The 21,034-nt window shown below is 48.9% G+C and overlaps 2 protein-coding genes across 4 annotated transcripts; both read right to left on the reverse strand.

The window, feature by feature from the left end:
- Positions 1-253: 253 nt before the first annotated feature.
- KLK6 (kallikrein related peptidase 6) lies at positions 254-9,071 on the reverse strand. Of its 2 annotated transcripts, XM_045988352.1 has the most exons (7): positions 8,982-9,060; positions 8,196-8,246; positions 7,773-7,820; positions 7,291-7,447; positions 3,938-4,185; positions 2,630-2,766; positions 254-952 (listed from the first exon to the last, which is right to left on the reverse strand). In XM_045988352.1, the coding sequence occupies exons 3-7, from the start codon at positions 7,816-7,818 to the stop codon at positions 800-802; spliced, it is 741 nt and encodes a 246-aa protein (XP_045844308.1). In that variant the 5' UTR covers positions 7,819-7,820; positions 8,196-8,246; positions 8,982-9,060; the 3' UTR covers positions 254-799. The 2 variants fall into 2 exon arrangements, with proteins under 2 accessions (XP_045844308.1, XP_045844307.1); XM_045988351.1 differs by lacking the exon at positions 8,196-8,246 and having other exon boundaries at positions 8,982-9,071.
- Positions 9,072-13,848: 4,777 nt separating this feature from the next.
- KLK7 (kallikrein related peptidase 7) lies at positions 13,849-16,916 on the reverse strand. Of its 2 annotated transcripts, none has more exons than XM_045988356.1 (5): positions 16,844-16,916; positions 16,230-16,383; positions 15,868-16,115; positions 15,534-15,670; positions 13,849-14,004 (listed from the first exon to the last, which is right to left on the reverse strand). In XM_045988356.1, the coding sequence occupies exons 1-5, from the start codon at positions 16,914-16,916 to the stop codon at positions 13,849-13,851; spliced, it is 768 nt and encodes a 255-aa protein (XP_045844312.1). The 2 variants fall into 2 exon arrangements, with proteins under 2 accessions (XP_045844312.1, XP_045844311.1); XM_045988355.1 differs by having other exon boundaries at positions 16,838-16,916.
- Positions 16,917-21,034: the final 4,118 nt, after the last annotated feature.

A 21,034-nucleotide genomic window follows, 5' to 3' on the forward strand; every position in this document is an offset into this window, starting at 1 on the left:
CCCCAGCTCAGCTCTCCCACCTTCTCTCTCACCCCCTACCCACACACAGTGGTCTCCCAGCCGTCTCCCCTCACTTCTTTCACTGCTACAAAAGGAGTTTGGGGGGAAGAGCCACCAGGAAGTCTAGCACAAGGTGGAGTACTCACAGATGTCTTCCTGGAGAGGAGGAGAAATGAAATTGGGCTGTAAAAGGGAACAAAGAACGGGTAGACTTGAGAGAGGCTGAAGTGGGATAAAAACAAAAAAGCATGGCTAAGAATAAAATCCACTCTTTATTGCTCAAGCAAGTGTGCCAGGCACCGTTGTATGCGTTTCACGTTTTGGAGATCTTGAATCCTCCCCAAAACAACCACTTCCCTGTGAGGAATATACTCTTATTATCCTTACTTTACAGATGAGAAGATCTGCACAGTGAAGGGAGGCCCTTTCCAAGGGTGCACAACTAGCCGAGGGCAGAGCTGGGATTCCAACTCAGGTTTTGCCTGACTCAGGACCACTCCTCTGTAGGGAGAAGTCGAACCAGTTGAAGAACCAAGGAGGGAGAGACGCTTGGAAGGGGTATTCCTATATTTTCCTACCAGTGGGGTAAGACCTTAGCCCACGTCCTCACTTGTCCCCAGTGATGCAAGGATGGGGCTGGGGTAAAACCAGGGTGAATTTGTACTGTCACGTCACTGCTTTTATTAAGCATTAAGGGTTGGGTCTAGGCAGGTGGGGAGAAGGCAAAGTCTTGGTCAGGGATATTCTGGAGCCAGCAAGTGGGGGCCACAGGTCAAGAGCTGGATGTCACATGTCAGGGTTAGTGGCCCTGAATGGTTTTTCGGATCCAGTGGCCATATCTGCAGACGTCAGTGTAGACCCCTGGCTTCTCCTTGGATCCACAGGGAACATTACCCCATGACACAAGGCCTCGGAGACGGTCTCCACACACCAGCGGACCCCCGGAATCACCCTGTGGGAAACAGGGAGAGAATCAGATACAGAAAGACACAGAGAGAAAAAGACAGAGTGACGGGGCCGCCTAGCCAGCTCAGTCCATAGAGCACGTGACCTTGATCTTGGGGCTGTGAGTCTGAACCCTGTGTTGGGTGCAGAGATTACTTAAAAATAAAATCTTTGAGAAAGAAAGAAACGCAGACAGACAGGGAGACAGAAGGACACACAGAGACATGTAGAGAAGGAGAGGGAGAAAAACTCAGAGATGGATAGCCTTGGGGACAGAGAGGCAGATAGACACAGACAGGGAAATGGAGAGTGTGAGGGAGACTCAGAAATGTGGAGAAATAGAACATCAAGATCCAGAGAGGCGGAGAGAGAAGAAGAGAAAAAGAATAGAGATTAGGAACAGAGAATGAGAGCTCTGCCTTGGGCACCCTGCTTGTTGGGGAGCCTGCCTCTCCCTCTCCCTCTGCTGCTCCCCCTGCTTGTGCTCTCTCTCTGTCAAATAAATTAATAAAATCTTTAAAAGAAGAAGAAGGAAGAAGAGGAGGAGGAGGAGAAGGAGGAGGGAGACCGAGAGGTATGGAGAGAGGCAGAAGTACAGAGTGAAGAGGAGGCAGAGGGAAATATATATGTATCTTATACATATAATATATATACATACATACATACAATAAAATATAGTGTGTGCATGGTTTTACATTTCATTAGATATGCATTATTTCTATAAATCTATTCATATAATAGTTATGTTTATATATGTAAATATAATACAAAGAGGCAAGAGGAGAGAGAAAGGCATCTAAAGAGAGAATGGCACTCTGGTTACAAGATGGGTAAGTGCCAGGGGTGTAATGCACAGCATGGTGACTATCGTCGACACTTCTGTGTGATGTCTAGGAAGCTTGTTAAGATAGTGCATCCTAAGAGCTCTCATCACAAGGAAGCAAAATTTTTCTTTTCTGTTTCTTTGCTTTGCTTCCCCTTCTTATTGAATCCGCAGGGGATGTTGGGTGCTAACTGGACTGACTGTGGTGACCATTCCACACCTATGGAATTACATCCTGCTCTATACCTGAAACTTCTACACAGATGTATGTGTGCTGACCGTGTGTCCACAAAACTGGGGAGAGAAAAGACAGCTTCAGAAATGGGACTTGTCTGCTAGTCTTTTCTCTGTGTCCAAGTTGCTCTGTAGCACTGTCTTTTTCTCCCTCTTAACTAGTCTCTTCAGGTCCCTCAATGGACTGGAGTAAATCTTGGCATAAATAGGAGAGACACAGTGGATGAAGTGGAAACAAAAAAACCCAAGTTAAAGGAGGCATTTGGGAGTGGGGATGGAGCCCTGTCTCTCCCCAGTTGTGGTCCCCCCACCTCCAAAGCTTGGTCAGGTCCAAACAAGACAGCCTCCTGTTTGAGGAAGGAGGGTCCCCTCACACCATCTGCCTCCTTACTGTGTCTCTCTGGTTCTTGATCTCTGTATCTCCCCCCTTGTCTCTGCATGTCCTGTCTCTGCAGACTGGCTTTATATCTCTGCCCATTCCTCGCTGTGTCTCTGAGTGTCCAACTGAGACTCTCTCCTTGGGATTCTCTCCCAGCATGTCCCTGCAAAACTCTGTTTTGGTCCATGAGTTTCTCTCTCCCCGTCTCTGACCTCAGCTATGTAGCCCGAAGGTCTTGGGGGCCTCACCTGGCAGGAATCCTTCCCATACTTCTCATCCCCGGCACACACCATGTTCTGGGTGATCTGGTTGGGGTAGGCACGCTCACACTCCTCACGGGACACCAGATGGATGTATGCACATTGGATGGTGTTAGGGAAACCACCTACAGATAGAGAAGGGCCAGGCTCACTTCACAGTCTGTCCTTCCCAGGTCCTCCCCAGCGATCTTCCAGACTCGTTAAGTTCTCTCTCCCCTACTGGTCTCTATTTCCCACTGGTTTCCTTCTTCCTATTTGTCTTTCATTCATAAAAACCCATTTCCATTGGCCCTGGCTCCTGATTGGTCCCTCTTTACATTATTCTTCCCTCCCATTGGCCTGCCTTCCTTATTAATTGCCGCTTCTCCACTAGTCCTCATTTCTTATCGGTTTGCCCTTTCTCTTAAGTTCTGCTTCTACTTGTCTTTTTCACTAGTCCCACCTTCTTCAGTAGTCCCAGCTCACCTCCAGTCTCTCTGCAATTAGTCTCTCCTCCACCCTTTCATCCTTCATTGGACCCCTCTTTTCTGTTGGTTCATCCTGATAGGTCATCACTTGACCATTGGTCCTTTCCTAACCGGTTGCATTATCCCCCCGTTGGCCCTCCCTTCTTATTGGCCCTTAATCCAACCTCATTGGTCCTATCCTAAATGAACCCACCCTCCACTATAAATTTTCCCTTCCAATTGGCCCTTCATCCAATAGTCCATCTTCCTTTTTTGTCCCTTCACTCACGGGCCTACCTTCCACGGTTCCCGCTGACCTACTGGACTTGTTCCTACCTCAGTCCTCCTTCTACTGACTCCTGTTGACCACTGATCCTTCCTCAGGCGGTTCCTCCCCATTATCTCTCCACTCCACTTGTACTCGCAATTCGTATCTTTCAGCTGGCTGTCCTGTTGTATCGATCTCCCTTCTTCCATTAGTCCCTCCTCCATTTTTTTTTTTTTTTTTTTTTTTTTTTTGGTCATCTGTGCATACTGATTGGTCCGCTTCCATCATTGGCCTCCCCCCGCCTTTTTTTTTTTTTTTTTTTTTTGGCTTCCTTCTTGATTAGCATCTCCCCACTGACACTCCCTCTTCATTGACCCTTCATCTTATGGCCTATCTCTCCATACCATTCACCTATGGGTCTACTTTCTCCACTGGCTGTTCACTCCTTCGCTTGTCTCCCATATTTGCCACCCCCCCACACATACCACTGACATACTGCCCCACTGGCCCTCACCTTTAGCCCACCTCCTCCATAGCCTGTCACCCATCGGCCTGCTTCCCCATCTCCCTCCCCCTACTGACCGTCTGCTGTCTTGCCCCAGCCTAGGATGTGGCAGCTGGTGTGGTTGGCCGAGCAGTCTTCCTCCAGGGAGAGGGGCTGGATGCGTTCAGAGAATCTGGCCGGTCGAGCCAGGCGCAACAGCATGATGTCCTGGTCATGGGTGGCGGCATTGTAGCCAGGGTGGACTACAGCCCGGACAACAGAGCTCTGCTCTTGGAAACTCTCCCTTTGCTGAAGGTTGTGCTTCCCCAGGTAAACCTGAAGATTCCTGGGAAAGAAGAAGGCTGGGTCTTACCTGGAGCCCTTGGGCTGCTGCTGAGACTCCGGAAAGGGCTGTGATGGGAGATGGGGGTAGCCTGGTACCATGAGCTGTCTAGTCTGTTCCCCTCATAGTCTTCCCAGCTCAGGAGAGGACAACTCCATCCTTGCAGAATAACCTTGGAGACTATTCTTGACTCTTTGTTTCAAGCTGTGCAGAAGTCTTTTTTGGCTCTCCAAAGTATATCCAGGATGTGATCACTTCTCACCTCCCTCACTGCTGCCATTTTGGTCTGGAGCCATCATCTCTTACTGGGACTATGGCAGTAGGCACCCCACTGGGCTCCTTTTTCTGTGTTTGCCCCTCCACAATTTATCCTCCACAAAACAACCAGAGAAGTTTGAACAATATAAAAGATCCCACCTCCTCCTGTTCCTCCTCTGCTCAGAACCCTCCAATAACTCCCATCTCACTCAGAGTAAAGGTTGAAGTTCTCACCCTGGCCCACAAGGTCCTGCACATCCTGCCCCCATCACCTCTCAAATATTACCTTCTCCCACTCTCTCCTTCTCTCCTTCTGCTCCAGGCACATTGGTTACCCTGCCTTTCCTTGAAATAACAGTCATCCTCTCATCCCAGGGCCCTTGCTCTGGCTCTTCCCTCTGCCAGCGACTCTTTCTCTCACATATCTGCATGACTTCCTCCTCCACCTCCTTCAGATGTCACCTTCTCTGTGAGGCCTTCTCTCATGATCCAATTAAAATGCAAATACCTACCCTAATAGGCAAGTCCTTTCTCCCTGGTTTTGGTGTTTTTGTTTGTTTGTTTTTGTCCTCCAAGAATCTACCTTCACCATCAGATATACTATCTATGTATTGTTAAATATTTACTTATTTTATTGTCTCTCTTCGTACCATAGCAGCACTGTCCAATAGAACTTCCTCAGTCATGCCGCTGTTTGATACGGTGGACACTAGACACTAGGTTGCTACTGAGCTTGACCTGTGGCTCCTGGATTTGTCATCTCATTGTATTTTCCTTAATGTAAATTTAATTGGCCTTTTTTGTCTACCATATTAGGTGGCACAGCTCTAGAATATAAAGATGGGAATTTTGTTTTGTTCAGACACAGCATCCTCAGTGTCTAGACCTGTGTCTATCATATTTACAATAAACATCCAACAAATATTTGTGAAATGGATCAAAGAGTCAGTCCCTTGCTCAAAATTCTCCCGTGGCTCCCCGTTGCCCTTGGAATAAAACTCATTCCACCATCCCCTGTCTCATTGTCAATGGGTAACTTTCTTAGAACACTCCAGACAGTTTCATCCTCAGGGACTTTGTCTTTGCATTTCTTCGGCTCTGAATGTTCATCCCCCTTCTTCATTTGTCTACCTTTTCTCATTTTCCATGCTTCAGCTTGGACTTCATCGCATCGAAGGTCCTTCCTGACACCCTCCTCCATTCAAAGTAGGTGTCTCTGTTCTTTTCTCTCAGGGAGCCACCCCTGTTCTTTTCCTTCACTGGACTTGGGATAATTTGTAATTATACGATTTTTCGAGGGCTTGTTTGTTAAATAATTATCATTCTGTGCCTTTCTACTTCTGTGCTCCTAAGAGCAGAGGCTCTGTGTATTTCTCTCACCCACTACTGAATCCCCACTGCCCACCTCAAATCTGGCACTTAGCAGATGTTTTGATCAATGCGCACCAGATGGATGAATGAGAGAATGTCGGGAGTGATGTCAAGTGTGGGGGAGACCATCTTGGGGTCCTTGAGTCCATGCCCTTGCATGATTAACCCCTCCTCCCACAGTAGGAAGTGGCACCTGTGGGTTTCCAAACACTTCAATTGCCACTTACTACTTCCCTGAGCCTCAGTATCCTCATCTGCAAAATGGGACCAGAAGTGCCTTGTTGTGAAGTTTCCAAGAAATGTATATTAACTGCTTAACTCAACACCTGGCTGGTAGTTAGCCCTGAACAAAATGGCAACTGTTAACCTAACTAGTGATCATTAGTTCTCTGAGGATTAGTCCTGGTCCCTCTATGCTTTTCAACCTATGCTTGCTTTTTGGATGATCTCATCCCGTCCTGTGTTTAAATACAACTTATTTGTGGATGACCCCTTAATGTTTCCCTCCAGGTCTGACTTCTCCTCTGAGCAAAAGGGGCCTACCCTCATGCTTCATTGACATTTCCCTGGTATCTCAGACCCACCTTGGCTAGAACAAAATGTCTGACCCTCCTCTGCCCATTTTCAAACTGGTTCTATTTCCCTTCCCCTTGGCTCAGAAAGACACAACAGAACATCCACTTGTTTGAGTCAAATACCTGGAGGTCAGCTCTGCTTCTTCCAACCCACATCACCAAGTCCCACTGGTCTCAAAATATCTCCCAAGGTTTTCAACTATCCTGCATCTCCTGGTCCAAACCATCATCCTAGGTCATTCTACGTGCATCCCTTCCTTCATCTCCCCTTGCCCAGCCCACTTTCCACATGGTGGTCAGGATGTTCTTAAAGACTGAGTGGCTCAGTCATTAAGCATTTGCCTTCAGCTCAGGTCATGATCCCAGGGTCCTGGGATCGAGTCCCACATCAGGTTCCATGCTCAATGGGAAGCCTGCTTGTCTCTCTGCCTGCTACTCCCCCTGCTTGTGTTCTGTTTCTCTCTCCGTCTCTGTCTTTCTCTCTCTCTCTCTCTCTCTCTGACAAATAAATAAATAAATAAAATCTTTTAAAAAATGTAAGTCAGATCCTGCTGCTTCCCTGACTGAAATTTTCCACTGACTCCCTACCTCACTTAGATTGAAATCCATCACTCCATCGCTGTCTACAGGGTCCTGCCCTGTCTGATTCCCCAGTTACAAGGTCAGTCCATAAAAGCAGAAACTGTGCTTGTTTTCTTCACTGCTGTATCCGCAGAGTCCCAAACAGGGCCTGGCAGATAGGTAATGCTCAGTTAAGTACTGGCCAGATGAACGTCATTATCAGGTGGCCTTGGGTTGGGACAGGGGGATGTAGGTGTCTCTTCATGCCTGAAATCTGTAAGACACCCCCAGGGTCTCATTGCAATCATTGCAATCATGCCTCATTCATGGAGTGGAGACTCACGGTTTTTTGCAGTGGGCAGCGGTGAGGACCCATAACGGGTGAATGAGGACCCCTCCGCAGAGCAAGTGGCCTGACATGTAGAGGGCAGCTTGGTAGGGGTGAGACGTCTGCTCACAGGGTCCACCATGCAATACCTTATTCTGCTCCTCGGCCCAGGCTGAGAGAGGAAGGGTCTGGGTCAGGGAGGAGGTCTGGAGACACCAGGCAAATACCCCAAGGTGAACCCCAATGCCATCCCAGTGTTCCAGGTCATCTCCACCCCACCCCATCCTCAAATACTTCCCCACCTTCTAGACTACCTCCCACCTCCTTTCCGTCTGCACCCCCATCCCTAAACTAGCCCTCCGCTTCCTCCTCACTCCAAGCCCACCCCGCCTCCATACCTGTGTGAAGCCCTACCCCAAGCTCCAAACTTTCCCATCAGCAGCCCCTACCCGCCCCCACCCAAACACCCCATTCCATCCCACCCCCTGTCTTCCCACCTGCAGCCATCAGAACCAGTGCCGCAATCAGCGTCTTCATGCCCATTCCTGAGAAGGGAAACCAAATGCTCCTCAGTCCCCCTCCCAAGTCCCCACCTCCTTCATTTCCCCCCTCTCCCCACCTGCATGCTTTCCTGACCCTTGACCTCCATCCTTCCCCTGGCGTCCTGTCACTCTAACCACATCTTCCACTCTGGGGTCCCCTGAAGGCAGGTTGAGTAAGAACCCAGAATCCCTCGTGGTGCTCTGTGGCTCACATTACGCGTCTCTTATTTCTCTGGGCTCCAGCATGATTGCCTGCCAACAAGAGGGGATGGCCCAGGAAGAGTCCTGACCTTCTACCCTCCCCATGGGATTTTTCTTCGGTGCTCACTGTGTTGCTCTCCCCACATCTGGAGGTTCTGGGGTGCAGCATGATCTTACCTGCTGGGGGCCAGCTGCCTGAGTGTCCAGAGGACTCCTGGCCAAGGAGCTCTTGGGTTGGGATAGGGATAGCACGTGTCACAGGCAGACAGACAGAGGAGCAAAGAGAATCAGAAAGGCAGGGAGTTACGGGGAGAGACCGGACACTGAAAGCAGAGAGGATGCCCAGGAACCAGAGCCACAGAGACAGACAGCAGAAGATGTATGGGCTGTGGGGCCCAGGCAGACACCTGGGCTTCCTGGCCTCCCTGGAAGAGGCTGTTCCCGTCCACAGACACTCCTGGTTCTTCCTTTTAACCCCTATCTCCCCAGGTCCCTGAGGCAGGAGGCCGCCCCACCCTTTCCTCCTCACCCAGACCTCCCACACACATTCCTTACTTCCCCATCTCCCCATGGTTCTACTCTTGGTGACCCCTGACTGGGCTTCCAGGGAGGGGAGCACCAGTCCCTGAGTGCACTGGGGACCTGGACTCCTGGGACTGAGGGAGGAGAGGCTAGGGGGTCTAGAATTCTAGATCTTCAGGAGAAGGACCTGGGCACCTGCGCTTTTGAGTCTAAAGGAGGAAGGATGGGCGCTTGTTCTCAGTCCCTAGACTTCTACGTCCTCGAGCAAGGTGTCTGAAGACCAACACCCAGGCAAGTGACTAGTGCCCTCTGGCATGCAGGAATCCCCCCACCTCTGTCTGTGAGCACTTTAGGCCTGCAGACCCTCACTCCTGGGTCTGCTGCCTTCAGATGCTGAAAACCAGGCAGCATGTGTCAGTGGGGTTGGGGTGATTCACGCACCTGCCCGTAAGTCCCTCTGTGGTTGCTGACGACCTCCGTGTCCCCACTGTAGACAGCAAGCCAGTGAGAAAGCATGTGTCACCAAGCTGGCTCCCGCCCCTGCCCTGGGCTGGGGCGCAGGCCCAGCGCTTTGGGGAAAGGGGCCTCAGACAATCGGGCTTTGTCCGCCCCCAGGACCCAGTGCCATGCTCCCAGCAGCTCCGTTTCTCAACCTCTCTTCCGGGCAGGCAGGCGGCTGTGTCAATAGCTTCCCTTTGTCCCTGTCTGACAGTCCTGTTGCTGTCCTTTCATTGTCCACCCACTTCTGCCGGATATCAGGACATTTGACCCTCCTGGTCCCCCTGCTCCAAGCCGCCCACCTGTGAGGTCTCACTGTCCACCTCTCTCCCTGGCCGTGGGGGGTGGGGGGGGGTGTCTCCACGTCTCCCCCCACCGCCCCTCACGGTTCCCTGTGTTCATCTCAGGCTCTACTTGTGTCTCTGTCCCTCTTTCCCCATCTTTTTCTCTGTATCTCTCTCTGCTTTTCTCCCAGTTCTCTGAGTCTCTTGATATTCTCTACATCTTGGTTTGCTTATCCTCCCCTGACTTCTCCTGCATTTCCAGCAGAAGCCCGTGCCTCTGCCCAGAAGCAAGTCAGTTCCCTAGAGACCCAGAGGGTTGATGCGAGGAACCGTGGGGGAGTCAGTGGGACACAGGAGGGTTTCCAATGAGATTCAACACCTAGGGAGAGGCTTGGAAGTAAGCAGGAGTACAAGGACACTTGAGAGTGATGTGGGAGTGTGAGATGCGGGCCCCAGCAGCTGTGGAGGGACCCAGGAGGATTTGAGGAGGTGCCTGTGAATTTGGACCTTGAAATCTGTGCCCAGTGTTGGGCATTGGTCAGGAGACGTGGGGCAAGAAGGCCTGGCATGTGGCAGCCGCGGGGAGGGAGAGGAGGATGGATGTGATGAACATGGGGCATGAGAAGGAAAATGTGAGGAAGTCACTGGAGATAAGGACAACTGATACCAGTAATGTCCATCTCAGCACTAGCTTGGGTCTGGCACTGGGGGATGAAAATTAATATTTGGCATTCAACATGCTCTCTGGTTGTTCCTCTGTCCCCAGCTTCCCCCAGGCCCTTCATACCCACGTTCCCACTGAACTGGGCATCTTCTCAGAACCCGCCATCCTCCTGGATACCAAGCTGGATCCCTTACAGCCTGGCCCACCCCTTCCTCTCCATCGCCATGGCCCTAGCGCCAGCCCAGACCTGCTCCTCTCCCCTCTGGACCATCACCTTGGGCTCTTCCCCTTTCTCCGTATCCTTCACCTGACCCCAGAGGGCCCTTCCTGCACCCAGAGATGACCGTGCCCCTCTCCTGCTCATAACACTGCCCTGGCTCCCCCATCACCCCTGGGACAAAGTCCCATCCCCTCAGCTGGCTGTTGGAAGACCTTCAGCATCCACAACGTAGGAATATATGGCCAAATGCAAATGCACTTTTAAATTTTCTAGTAGCCACTTTTTTAAATAGTAAAAGGATGGTTTGCCTGGGTGGCTCAGTTGGTTAAGCGTCTTGATCTCATGACTCTTGATCTCAGGGTCGTGAGTTCAGACTCCATGTTGAGCTCCATGCTGAGCATGGAGTCTACTTAAAAAATAAGAAGGAAATAGTAAAAACAGAGACAGAAGTTCATCTTAGTATTTCCTTTAGTCCAATACATCCAAAATTGCAATGTGAAATAAAAATAAGAACATATTCAAGATAGTTTGTCTTCTTATTTTGTGTGCAGTAAATGTTTGGAATCTGATATGCCTTCCCCTCACAGCACGTGTCAGTTGGAACTTGCCACATTCCACAAGTTAGGAGCCACCAAGGCGAGCAGCTGCTGCAGTGCACAGCCCAGCTCTGCCCACGGGTCTCGTGTTCCAGCTGGGAAGATTGCTTTCTCACCTCTGGGCCTCATCCGTGCTATTCCCCCTCTCCAAATGCACTTCTCACCTTCTCCTGACCACAACTTGTCCTTCAAGTCTTTGCTTAGACATCATCTCCTTCTGGAAACCTTCCCTTGAACACCACCCAACTCCCACCCCCTGCAGTTGGGTTAGTCACTCTCTCACCCAAGTTCCCACAGCAGGTGCAACCCTCAAGTCACCCTGGACCGTGAGCATGTGGATTCATATCTCTCTCTCCCACTGGGTGGTGAGCTCCTTGAGGACAGGCACTGAAGCTGACTCACCCCCCTGTGTTCCAGGTGCCCTCACGTGACCTGGCCCAGAGCAAGCCTTAGGAAATGTTGACCAAATGACTAAAATGTCTTCATTACGCCCACTCCCATTTTACAAAAAAAGAACACTGAGATTCAGAGAAGGAAGTTAATTGCTCAATGTCCAACACCCAGCAAATGGTGGGACCTTTTGGATTGGAACTCAACTTCCAACGTGGAGATGGACATGGCCCATCTTTTGGCACTGCAACTGGGTGTCCCTTAGCACAATAGGGGATGGGAGGGTTTGGGAGGAGCTGTTGAGAGCCTCGTGGGAAAGGAGAGAGGTGAGAGATGACGAGGAACTCCATCTCTAAGAACCTCTTAAGAGAGAATAAAGTGCCCAACTACAGGCTCTTGTCAGTGACCTTTAGGATTTTGCTCCTGCCACGTACCACACATTATTATTTACAGGGATTTCCCCCCAAACTGACATGCTCCACAAAAGACTTCAATAAAGAAAATGTGTTATAAGAAAACTTTATGAGAGTGTAAGGAGGAAATAGTGCTGGAAATTACAGACAATAAGAACCAATACTCACTGAAAGCTTATTCTATGTCAGGCAATGTTCTAGCACTCTCTGAATATTAAATTTATTTAACCTTCATAACAGACCTGGGAAATAGGTGTTACTTCTCTCACTTCAAGGACGAAGGAAGGGGAATGGGGAAGTAATGTGCAAGTAGCTGATAGGTACCTGAAGTGGGGCTGGAATCCAAGGAGCCTAGTTCTGGAGTCAGTGTCTTTGACTACTATGTTGTACTGTCTGCCCCAAAAGAAAGGAAGTTATTTTTAAAAATCCAACAGAAGAGCTATCCCAAGTCATTGCAAACCAACCCACCTCCAGACTTGTATGCAGTAGCTGCCAAGAGGAAGGGCCAGGTGTCTCCAGGCTGATTTAGTACAATTGCATTGTACTAAAAGTAATTTGATTACTTTTTCAAACTTTAGATGAATATTGATTGGAGGTTGTTTGCTGGGGGAAGGGGAAGTTGATGGATCTTCATGAGGACGGGTGGCTAAGAACCCTTGACATTCCTTAAACTTGACACTGATCTAGAGGCAAGAAGAGGCAAGGGTCTGGACATCTGAGTCTGAGGGGGGAGGTGCTGGAGGCAGGAACGTTAGGTATGAGGGAGGAGGGGCTAGGGGTGTAGATTCCTATGTTTTGTGCCAGGAAGTGGCTTAGCCTCCTGTGTGCAGGGAGTTCATGGCTGCAGGATTTCTGCAATATGTGAAGGAATGGAGGAGTGGAGGGCCAGGAGAAACTTCTTAGGGAGATGAGATGAGGAGAAGAAGGATTTGGAGGACACTGGCTGAGGATTCTGAGGGAGAAACTGGAAAGACAGGCAGGAGGGTGAGCCCTGGGCTGGAGAGGATCCCTCTGTCAGCAGCGTCTGAGGTGTGACTGCCCAGGGAGCCTTTGATGGCAGGAAGCCAAGAAAGTGGCCAGGCTCTGAGTCACAGGGGACTCCTCCTTCCTCCCTTCCAGAAGTTCCCTTCCCTGCCTTCTTTGAGAATAGGAGCCCACCGACCCAGATTTCCATTCCCATCTCCCCCTAGCACCCAGGATGCTGTTTTCTCACTCTGAGTGGGCTCCTGTGGGACCCTGGTGTCCCATCCACCTGCCAGTTCTATCCTTCCTGAAAATATCCCTCTCTCCTGGTTTGCCACCTGTGAAAATCTCAGGAACACTTTTGTATCCTTTTCCACCCCAATGAAACAGACTTATTTTCTCCTCCCTCCACCCTTCCTTCTTCCCTTTTGACCTGCTCTTCTGCTCTCCAACCCATTTTACAGATGAAGAAAACTGAAATTTGGGAAATGGATAGAAACAGGTCACTAGGTAGGAGATTCCTCCTCCCCAGCCTTAGATCTTCAGAGATTTTCCACTTTTGTTTTCAAGTTACAAAAGTGTACACCTACAGAAACATAAGTGAAAGGAAGGAAGCACCCCCAACTACCACCAAAGGCAGTTCGTATGTGTTAGTATTTCAGATTTTATTCTGTAAACATTTCATTTGACACAGCCAGAGTCACACACACATTTGTATCTTTCTTTTTTCATGTTCCATGATATAACAAACATTCTTGCATAACACTAACAATTCTGCAAAGTTATTTCCTTAAGATCTTCCTAATATCCCTGTCCCAAACAGGCCTATTGTTTACATAAACAATCCACTAATCTGGGACATGTTCAGTGTTTCCACTCTTTTGCTATGATAAATAATGTGATGAATTCAAACCTTGCTCTAAACTTTGGATTTTTTTTCTCTTTTTTTGAGTAGTATCTTCCTCAACTAGAGTCACAGGATCAACAAGGGTCTCAATCCACCTTGCCAAACAGCCTTCCACAAAAATGGCATGATTTACAGTTCCATCAGTTGAGAGTGCTGGCTTCACTGCATCTCTACCAGCACTGAGGTTTTTGTGTTTCATGCTGGTTTTAGGTATTTGCTAACTTGATTGGTTTACACACGTGGCATATTGCTGAGGTTTAAATTTGTCTTTGAGGAAAGGTAAAGTCAAATATGACTACAGTTCATCATGTCCTTATTTCTGTGAATTTCTTGTTGAGGGTGTATGGATGGAGAGGTGGGAGGCATGCAGAGATCAGCGATGCTTTCTCATGGTCTCATTTATCCATGTGACATACTTGCAGACTTGGGTATAGACACCTGGGTCATTGGGTTGGCCACAAGGGAAAGTTCCCCAGGACACCAGGCCTTGCAGGGTACCTTTGCACATCAGTGGTCCCCCTGAGTCACCCTGGAGAAAAAAGAGAAAATTAGTTTCAGTTTCAGAGCAAGTACCACTGACGTGTCTGCAGTTATCACGTCTTTGTGGACCAGACCATGGACTTCCACCCTGGCCAATGGGAGAGAATCATGGTCTCTGGGGGCCAATGGGAGAACAGGAATTAGTGTTGTCATGGGGAGAACAAACCGGCTCTCTGAAGACGTGAGCTTGAGCCCCGGTCAATGGGACCAATCACTGGGAAGGAGGTGGAGCTTCCAGGGGGTCAGAGCCCCATTCACTTTTCACCTTTAAGGACTTGGCGCCAAGCCAGAGGGAGAAGGAGTGTTATCTCCAGAGACTGGGTACATGACCCTTGCACATTGAAAGGGGGGACAGAGTGGCCCTGGAAAGCAGGGCTGGACAGGTGATATAATTCAAAAACCACAATGCAAAATGAATACGCGGCCGCTGTGTTCAAAAATTATTAAGAGATTCAAGACAGCAACAGAAGTCCGCTAACTCCTTTGTGTGGGACTCTCCAAGTCCTGTGCCACTGCGCAGCTTGCATATTCATGAAGCCGGCCCTCCCCAGGGAAAAAGGGGATTCCCACCTCCCATTCTCTAGAACGGACATCCCTGTCCCATTCCGCCCCAATCTCTCACACACACTATCCCACCTCCCCTGAAAGCTGCAGGTGTACATGTGAGCAAAGAGAGTGGGATACTGAAAGAAGGGTGGAGAGGAGAAGGCAGAAGGAAGAGAAGCAGGAGAGAAGCAGAAATGTAGGGGGCGAGGAAAGAGCAGAGTTGGACACAAGTGGAGACCGGGGCAGAGAGAGAGAGAGAGAGATCCCACACAAAGAGAGGAAGACAATGCCATTCAGATACAGAGAGGAGGTTAAAAAGATGAGGAAAGGGAGAACAAAGAGAAGGGGGAGAGATAGTTCCTTCCCTAAAACCAGGACTGGGATGAGGTGGAGGAGACATTAGCTTCAGGCACCAAGATTCAATAACTGCAGTAAATAATATTTACAATGCAATGACTGAGAAAACTCGGATTTGGTATGAAAAGTCCATGATGAGGACAGTATCTCAACTTTAGATAAAGACAGCGCCAGGCCAGTGCTGAGCTGCACCATTACTGTAGCCTGAGGTAAATGAACAATTCAGTAAGACTGATGGCTCTTCATCGAAAATTCTGGCATTTTGTTCATCATGGACTTTTCACGTGGATTTAATTTTTTAAAATGTTGCATTAGTAGAATATGATTTATCTTGGACCTACTTGAAGTTTGGGCTCAAAGCCAGTACCTCACTCACCTTCTGCCTGTCCCAACCCCATCTTTTCTGCCAGCATTCTGCCCTATCCCCAGGGTCATGCCAGCCTCCTGGGCTCCCACTACTGCCCCCGAAAGAGAGAAGGGTAGAGAGAGTTAGGAACACTGGCCCTGGGATGCAGTGGGGGTATGAGAGAATTGCTCAGCACCCAGGTCAGGGGCCCAGATTGTGGATGGAGGGAAAGGCAGGGGATCTGGGGCTGGGGATGGGTGGAGTCTCACGTTGCAGGTGTTGGTCTTGGAATTGGGGATGCCAGCACACAGCATGGATTTTCCCAGTAGGTCCTTGTAAATCTTCTTGCAATCCTGGGCGGAGATGAGCTTGACATCCGTGCACATGAGCTTTGATGGAAAGGTCACTGGTGGGAGGAGGGGAGGTCAGTCAGAAGCCTGGGCCAGCAGCCCCTTGAGTGCTGATGGACAGAGGAAGAGTCTTGGACCCTGAAGGGAGAGGGGACTGGAGGCTTAACACCCAGGTCATGATATGGGGTCTGACTCCTGGTCTCCAGGGTCTGAGGGGGAGAGCTGGGAGCCAGGGTCCCAGAGGCAGCCTCACCATCAGGGCTGGTGGTGGTGCCCCAGCCAGAAACAGTGCATGTGGTCCCAGGGGGTTCACAGCGAGAGGGCAGTTTGACTTTCCTCACATTCGATGATAGCCTGGCTCGTCTACTTAGCTTCACAAGCATGAGGTCATTAACATGAGTCTGAGTTGAGTAGCCCGGGTGGCGGAATGACCTTGTGGCACGGATCTTCTGGGATCTATTGTCACCCAGCTGATCACTGCCTATGTGCACGTTGTATTCACTGGAAGAACAGAGGGACATTTAGAGAGAAACACTATGATTGGGAGAAGAGACAGGGACCTTGAGGGAGGGGACAGAGACTCTGAGAGAGGGCTGTAGTGTCCCTGCTACATACCTCATCAGGCAGTGGGCGGCGGTGAGCACCCACTGTTCATTGACCAGCACACCTCCACAGTGGAGCTGGTCACCCCTGAGCAGGGCCACCTGCCAAGGGTGCGAGCCTCTTGTACATGGGACTCCATCAATAATCTTCTCCCCACTCTTGTCACCTTGGGTTGGATAGAGATAAGGAAGAAAACATGGGTAGCAAGCATCAAGGGGGCTGAAGAAGCAGCCAATGTATTTGGAGAGAAAGATGGAAAGAGACAGAGAGGCATGAGAAATGCAGAGGCAGAAGTGAGGAACAGTGCAGAGAAGGCGGGACATGGAGATGGAGAGAGACAGAGGGAGCCTGGTCATAAACCCAGGAGGAATATCGTGTCTGGAGACAACTCCAGAAACTGATGGGAATGACAATGAGTGCAGGAGATGGTCAGGAGGGAGACCGCGGGAGTCAGAAGGAAGCAGGAAGAAAGGGGGCAGGAAGTAGAAGAGTCTTGCCTGGGAGGAAGCTGCTGCGGAGGAGGGTCAGGACCCAGGAAGTCCTTGGAGAGAGGGGCCCTGGCAAGGGTCAGTGTGGACGATGGGAGGCCCCAGGGGTGAAGTCAGACCTCCCAATCCAGCCCTCACCTTCTTGCCCAGCAGATCCCAGGACTAAGGTCAGTAGCAGGAACTGCAGGGACAAGAGAAGGGATCCTGCCATGGTGACCTCTCTGAGCCTCTCCTGGGGCTGTCAGGCAGAGCAAGGGTCTCTTCTGCGTGGGCTGGTAAGAACAAAGAGTTCAGGAAGCAGGAGTCCAAGCCCCCATCCCTCCTCCACCAGACCCAAGGGTCTGGGCCCCAGCCCCTCCTACAGCAGACCTAGAAGTCCAAATCCTCAGTTCCTCCCCCACTTAGACCCAGGAGGCCAGGCCTCCAGACCTCCTTTCCCCTTGGGACTCAGAAATGTGGGTTCCCATCCCTCCTCAACCGCAAGTCTAGATCCTCAGTTCCTTTCTCCCTAACAGACCTCAAATTCCAGACCTCCAGTCCCTTATCTCTCACAACCAGGATTCCAACCGCCCTCCCCCCTCCTTTCAGAAGCAGGAGCCAGCTTCATCCCCCACGGAATAAGGTCCCTTCTCACCTCCGGAGGGTCTGATGTGATCTCCACTCTCAATTGGGAGCCAAGCCTTGTCCAGCCCTGTGGAGGGCGGCCCTCTTATACAACCCCCGCCCCCACGCCCGCCCCCAGAGCCCTCGGGTGCGGGAGGAGCCGGCTCTGAGACGCCCCCAACCTGCACTCGCAGTTATCTCGAAGCCCTGGGGCAGCGAAAGCAATTGGCCGCACTCAATTCTTTCTCCACCCTTCCTCTCTAGGCCAGGGTGGGGCGGTACCCAGCCAGTTCGCTCCGCCCATTCTGGCCCCAAGTCTGGTGGCTGCTTCAGATGAGACCAGGTGTTGGTTCCTAGGGGGACTGTGGGAGCAGGAGTCAAGGAACTGCATAGCTCAGGGAATGGCCTCCTCTGGGGTCATTTTCTTGTCCTCATTCCCTCTCCGGGGTGGCCTACATCCTCTACCCTACTTCAGACCGGCCTGTGGGAATTTGTCTGGGCTGGATTCCCACGGTGTCTTTGAGCCTGAACCCACTCCCAGTCCTAATATGAATTAGGGATATGAAATAGGGATATGAATTAAAGAGAGTGCTTTCCCTAATCCCACTGTACTAAATGCTCACTATTATCAGTTTAGTCTGCGTTCTCATATTATACACAGATTTCTACCATATTATGTTTATAACAAAGAGCACTCTACTTAAGCATTATGTGACAGAGCTTTTTTTCTCTGTAAAATACCTTTGACAATTTTTCCTCCTAGTATATTTAGAAAATTTCCCCTTCCTTCCTAAGGATTACATAGTATTCCATTCTATGGTTGAACCATGCTTTGTGTACTGTGTTTCAAACTGGTGTATTTTGGATAGTTTTCATTATAATAAAGCTGGAATGAACGTCTTTGTACATTCCTCTTTGCTCCTCTGTTTTTTCAAGTATTCACTGAGCATTTACTCTCCCAGAAACTGTTCTACTCCTGGGGACACAGCAAGCAGTCAATAAAGCAGACAAAAATTCCTTCACAGAGGCTCTCCTACTGGGTGGAGGCCATGAAATACAAAAATAAATACATAAAATACATTGTTTGTTGGGTGGTGGGAAGTGCCATGGAGAAAAATAAAAGCGGGAATAGAGATAGGGAGTTATTGGGTCCTTCCACTCTCAGAGATCCCTGGGGTTATAATATTTGGAATGATGATTGGAAAGACTCCACATGAAGGTAACATTTGAGCAAAATCATGAAGGAGATGGAGAATGGATCCATGTAATTACTTCTGGGTCATGAGTTCCAGGCAGAGCAAACAGGCAGGTAAATTAGGCAAGGGATGTGCCTAGAATGTTCTAACAGGGAAGAAATTTGAGTGGAGCTGAATGAGCAAGGGAGACAAAGGCGGACCATGAGATCAGAGACATAACAGGACTCATAGAACATAGAGTCTTGAAGATCAATGTAGGACTTTAGCTTTTAGTAAGATGGGACATTGTCTGATTATTATTTGGAGGCAAATTTCTAAAAGTGGAATTGACCCCCCACTTCTAAATCAGATCTCCAAAATGTAATTGGTTCCTCAGCTATCAGCCCAAATCTTATCTCAAGGCTGACCCAAACCCAGTTCTACCTTTGTTCCATAATCTGACCCATAATAGGCATTATTGTTGCTTGCCCAGGCATTCACTCCTTCTGCCTTTCTATGAACACCCTGGTTTTGCTTGGATGATCTTTTGTCCTTATCATGATGATAAGTTTTATTGCACCAAACAGGAAACCCATATTCTTCTTGCCAATGACTGGTTTAGAAATGGACATGAGGGACAATAAGGACTGAGAGGAAGATCATGGGGGCACCTCTGGGAAAGATTGTCTTGTTTTCAAAAGAGACAGCTGAAGAATTCTCTTTTCTTCTGCCAGATGATGTCCCGAGGTAAATTATGGAGCTGTGGCAACCTTCCAGGAACCATGGAGCAAAGTGGCTGGCAGACCAAGCCAAAAGAGTGAAGGTGGCCAGAGACATGGAGGTAATTGGGGTCTCTGGTGAGGTCTCTGAGATAGTGAATTAACCAACTATAGGTGACTATTCATCTCGAGACTTCTTTGGGTTTCCTGTCTGATTCAGAGTATTTGGTTCCTAGAGCCAAAATCTTCCTTACTAAGACCTCAACGGTTAAATTCAAATCTGATCCTAAACCATGAATCCAAACCAATTCTAACTTGAATCTGTATCTTGAAACCACAGTAATCAACAAACCACCCCTGGCTCCAATCCAACTAGAGAACTACTCTCCCCAGACTCCCTCCTACACCGTCTTTCAGATCCAATCCTTTATATACTTAAGAAATGCATATTGAACACCAGCTATATGCCAGGCTGGGCTGGATCCTGAGGATACAATGGTACACAAAGCCAGACAGAATCCCTTCTCTCAGGGCGCTGACAGTGCAGGACAAAAGATAGGTAAATAATTCATAAGCAAATACAAAATTACAATATAATGTGTGCTGTAAGGATAGGCACAAGCTATTATGAAAGCACTTCCTGGAGAGTTGGACCCAGGAATTGACAATAGGATAAGAGTTGAAAGAGCAGTAAACATGAAATAGAATAAAATGGGAAGAGACTGGAGAGTATATCTTTTAGAGGAAATAGCATGTACAAAAGTCCTGAAATGGGGCTTATGGATAGAGCTCAGAGACTGAGGGTTGACTAGAACCAGACAATGAAGAACTATGTCATGGTGAGTTTGACTTTATCCTGTGGATGATGGTGAACCACTTGGACTCTAGAGTGACATAACAAAATTTGTATCTGCAAAATGTCACTCTACATGCTATATGAAGGGTAGATTTTAAGGGGTTGTGGACCCATAAGAAGACCATTGCTAGGTCACTTAGACAAAGCCATTTAGGATGTGGAGATAGCAGTAAGTGGATGGATTCAATATGTGCTTAGGAAAGAGAATCAACAGGCCTTGGAGATGGATTAAATGTAGGATGGGTTGAGGGAGTCAGATGTTAAAAGACTTCAAGGTCTGTTGAAGATGGTGGTGCCTTTCATTGAGAAGACCTGTCCAGATATGATCAAGTGCTTGTAAGGGGGTGAGAAAGACCTCAGTCTCTGGCTTCAAGCATAATTCTAACTCTAGTCCTTACTGTGACACAGTTCTCAGCACCAATCTTGACACAAGCCCAAGTCTTAACCTGAAACCTCAATTCATACCCAAACCTAACTCTTAACTCTGCTTTATCCTTGCCCAAGTCTAATTTATACCTCAACTTGGAACCTATTTCTTGACTAAGTCTTTGACTCCAAATGTCAGCTCGAGCTATAACTCACACCTCAACCAACCTTAAACCTTGACCCAAATCCTGAATCCCTAAATATAAATCAAACTCATTCTTGACCCAAAAGTGAATGTCACCATAGCCTCAGTCCCAAACTTGACCTATGCACAACTCAAACCATAGTGTCCATCCCAAACTATAATAATATTCCAGGAAGCCCACACTGACATCCTCCCTATGAGCTCATCCACAACTCACCCCAGTCCCAACATTCTGACTCCAGTTCCAGCTCTATCTCATCTCCAACCCAGTTTCTACCTGAAATTTCATATTCACTTCTATGTCCCACTCTTTCCCCATACCATCTTCATTTTCCCAACTCCACACACCACCTTGACCCTTTACTTCACACAAACTCTAATAAATTCTACCAAATGACACCATAC

This window comes from Meles meles, chromosome 19 (assembly GCF_922984935.1).
Source record: "Meles meles chromosome 19, mMelMel3.1 paternal haplotype, whole genome shotgun sequence".
Lineage (NCBI taxonomy): Eukaryota > Metazoa > Chordata > Mammalia > Carnivora > Mustelidae > Meles > Meles meles.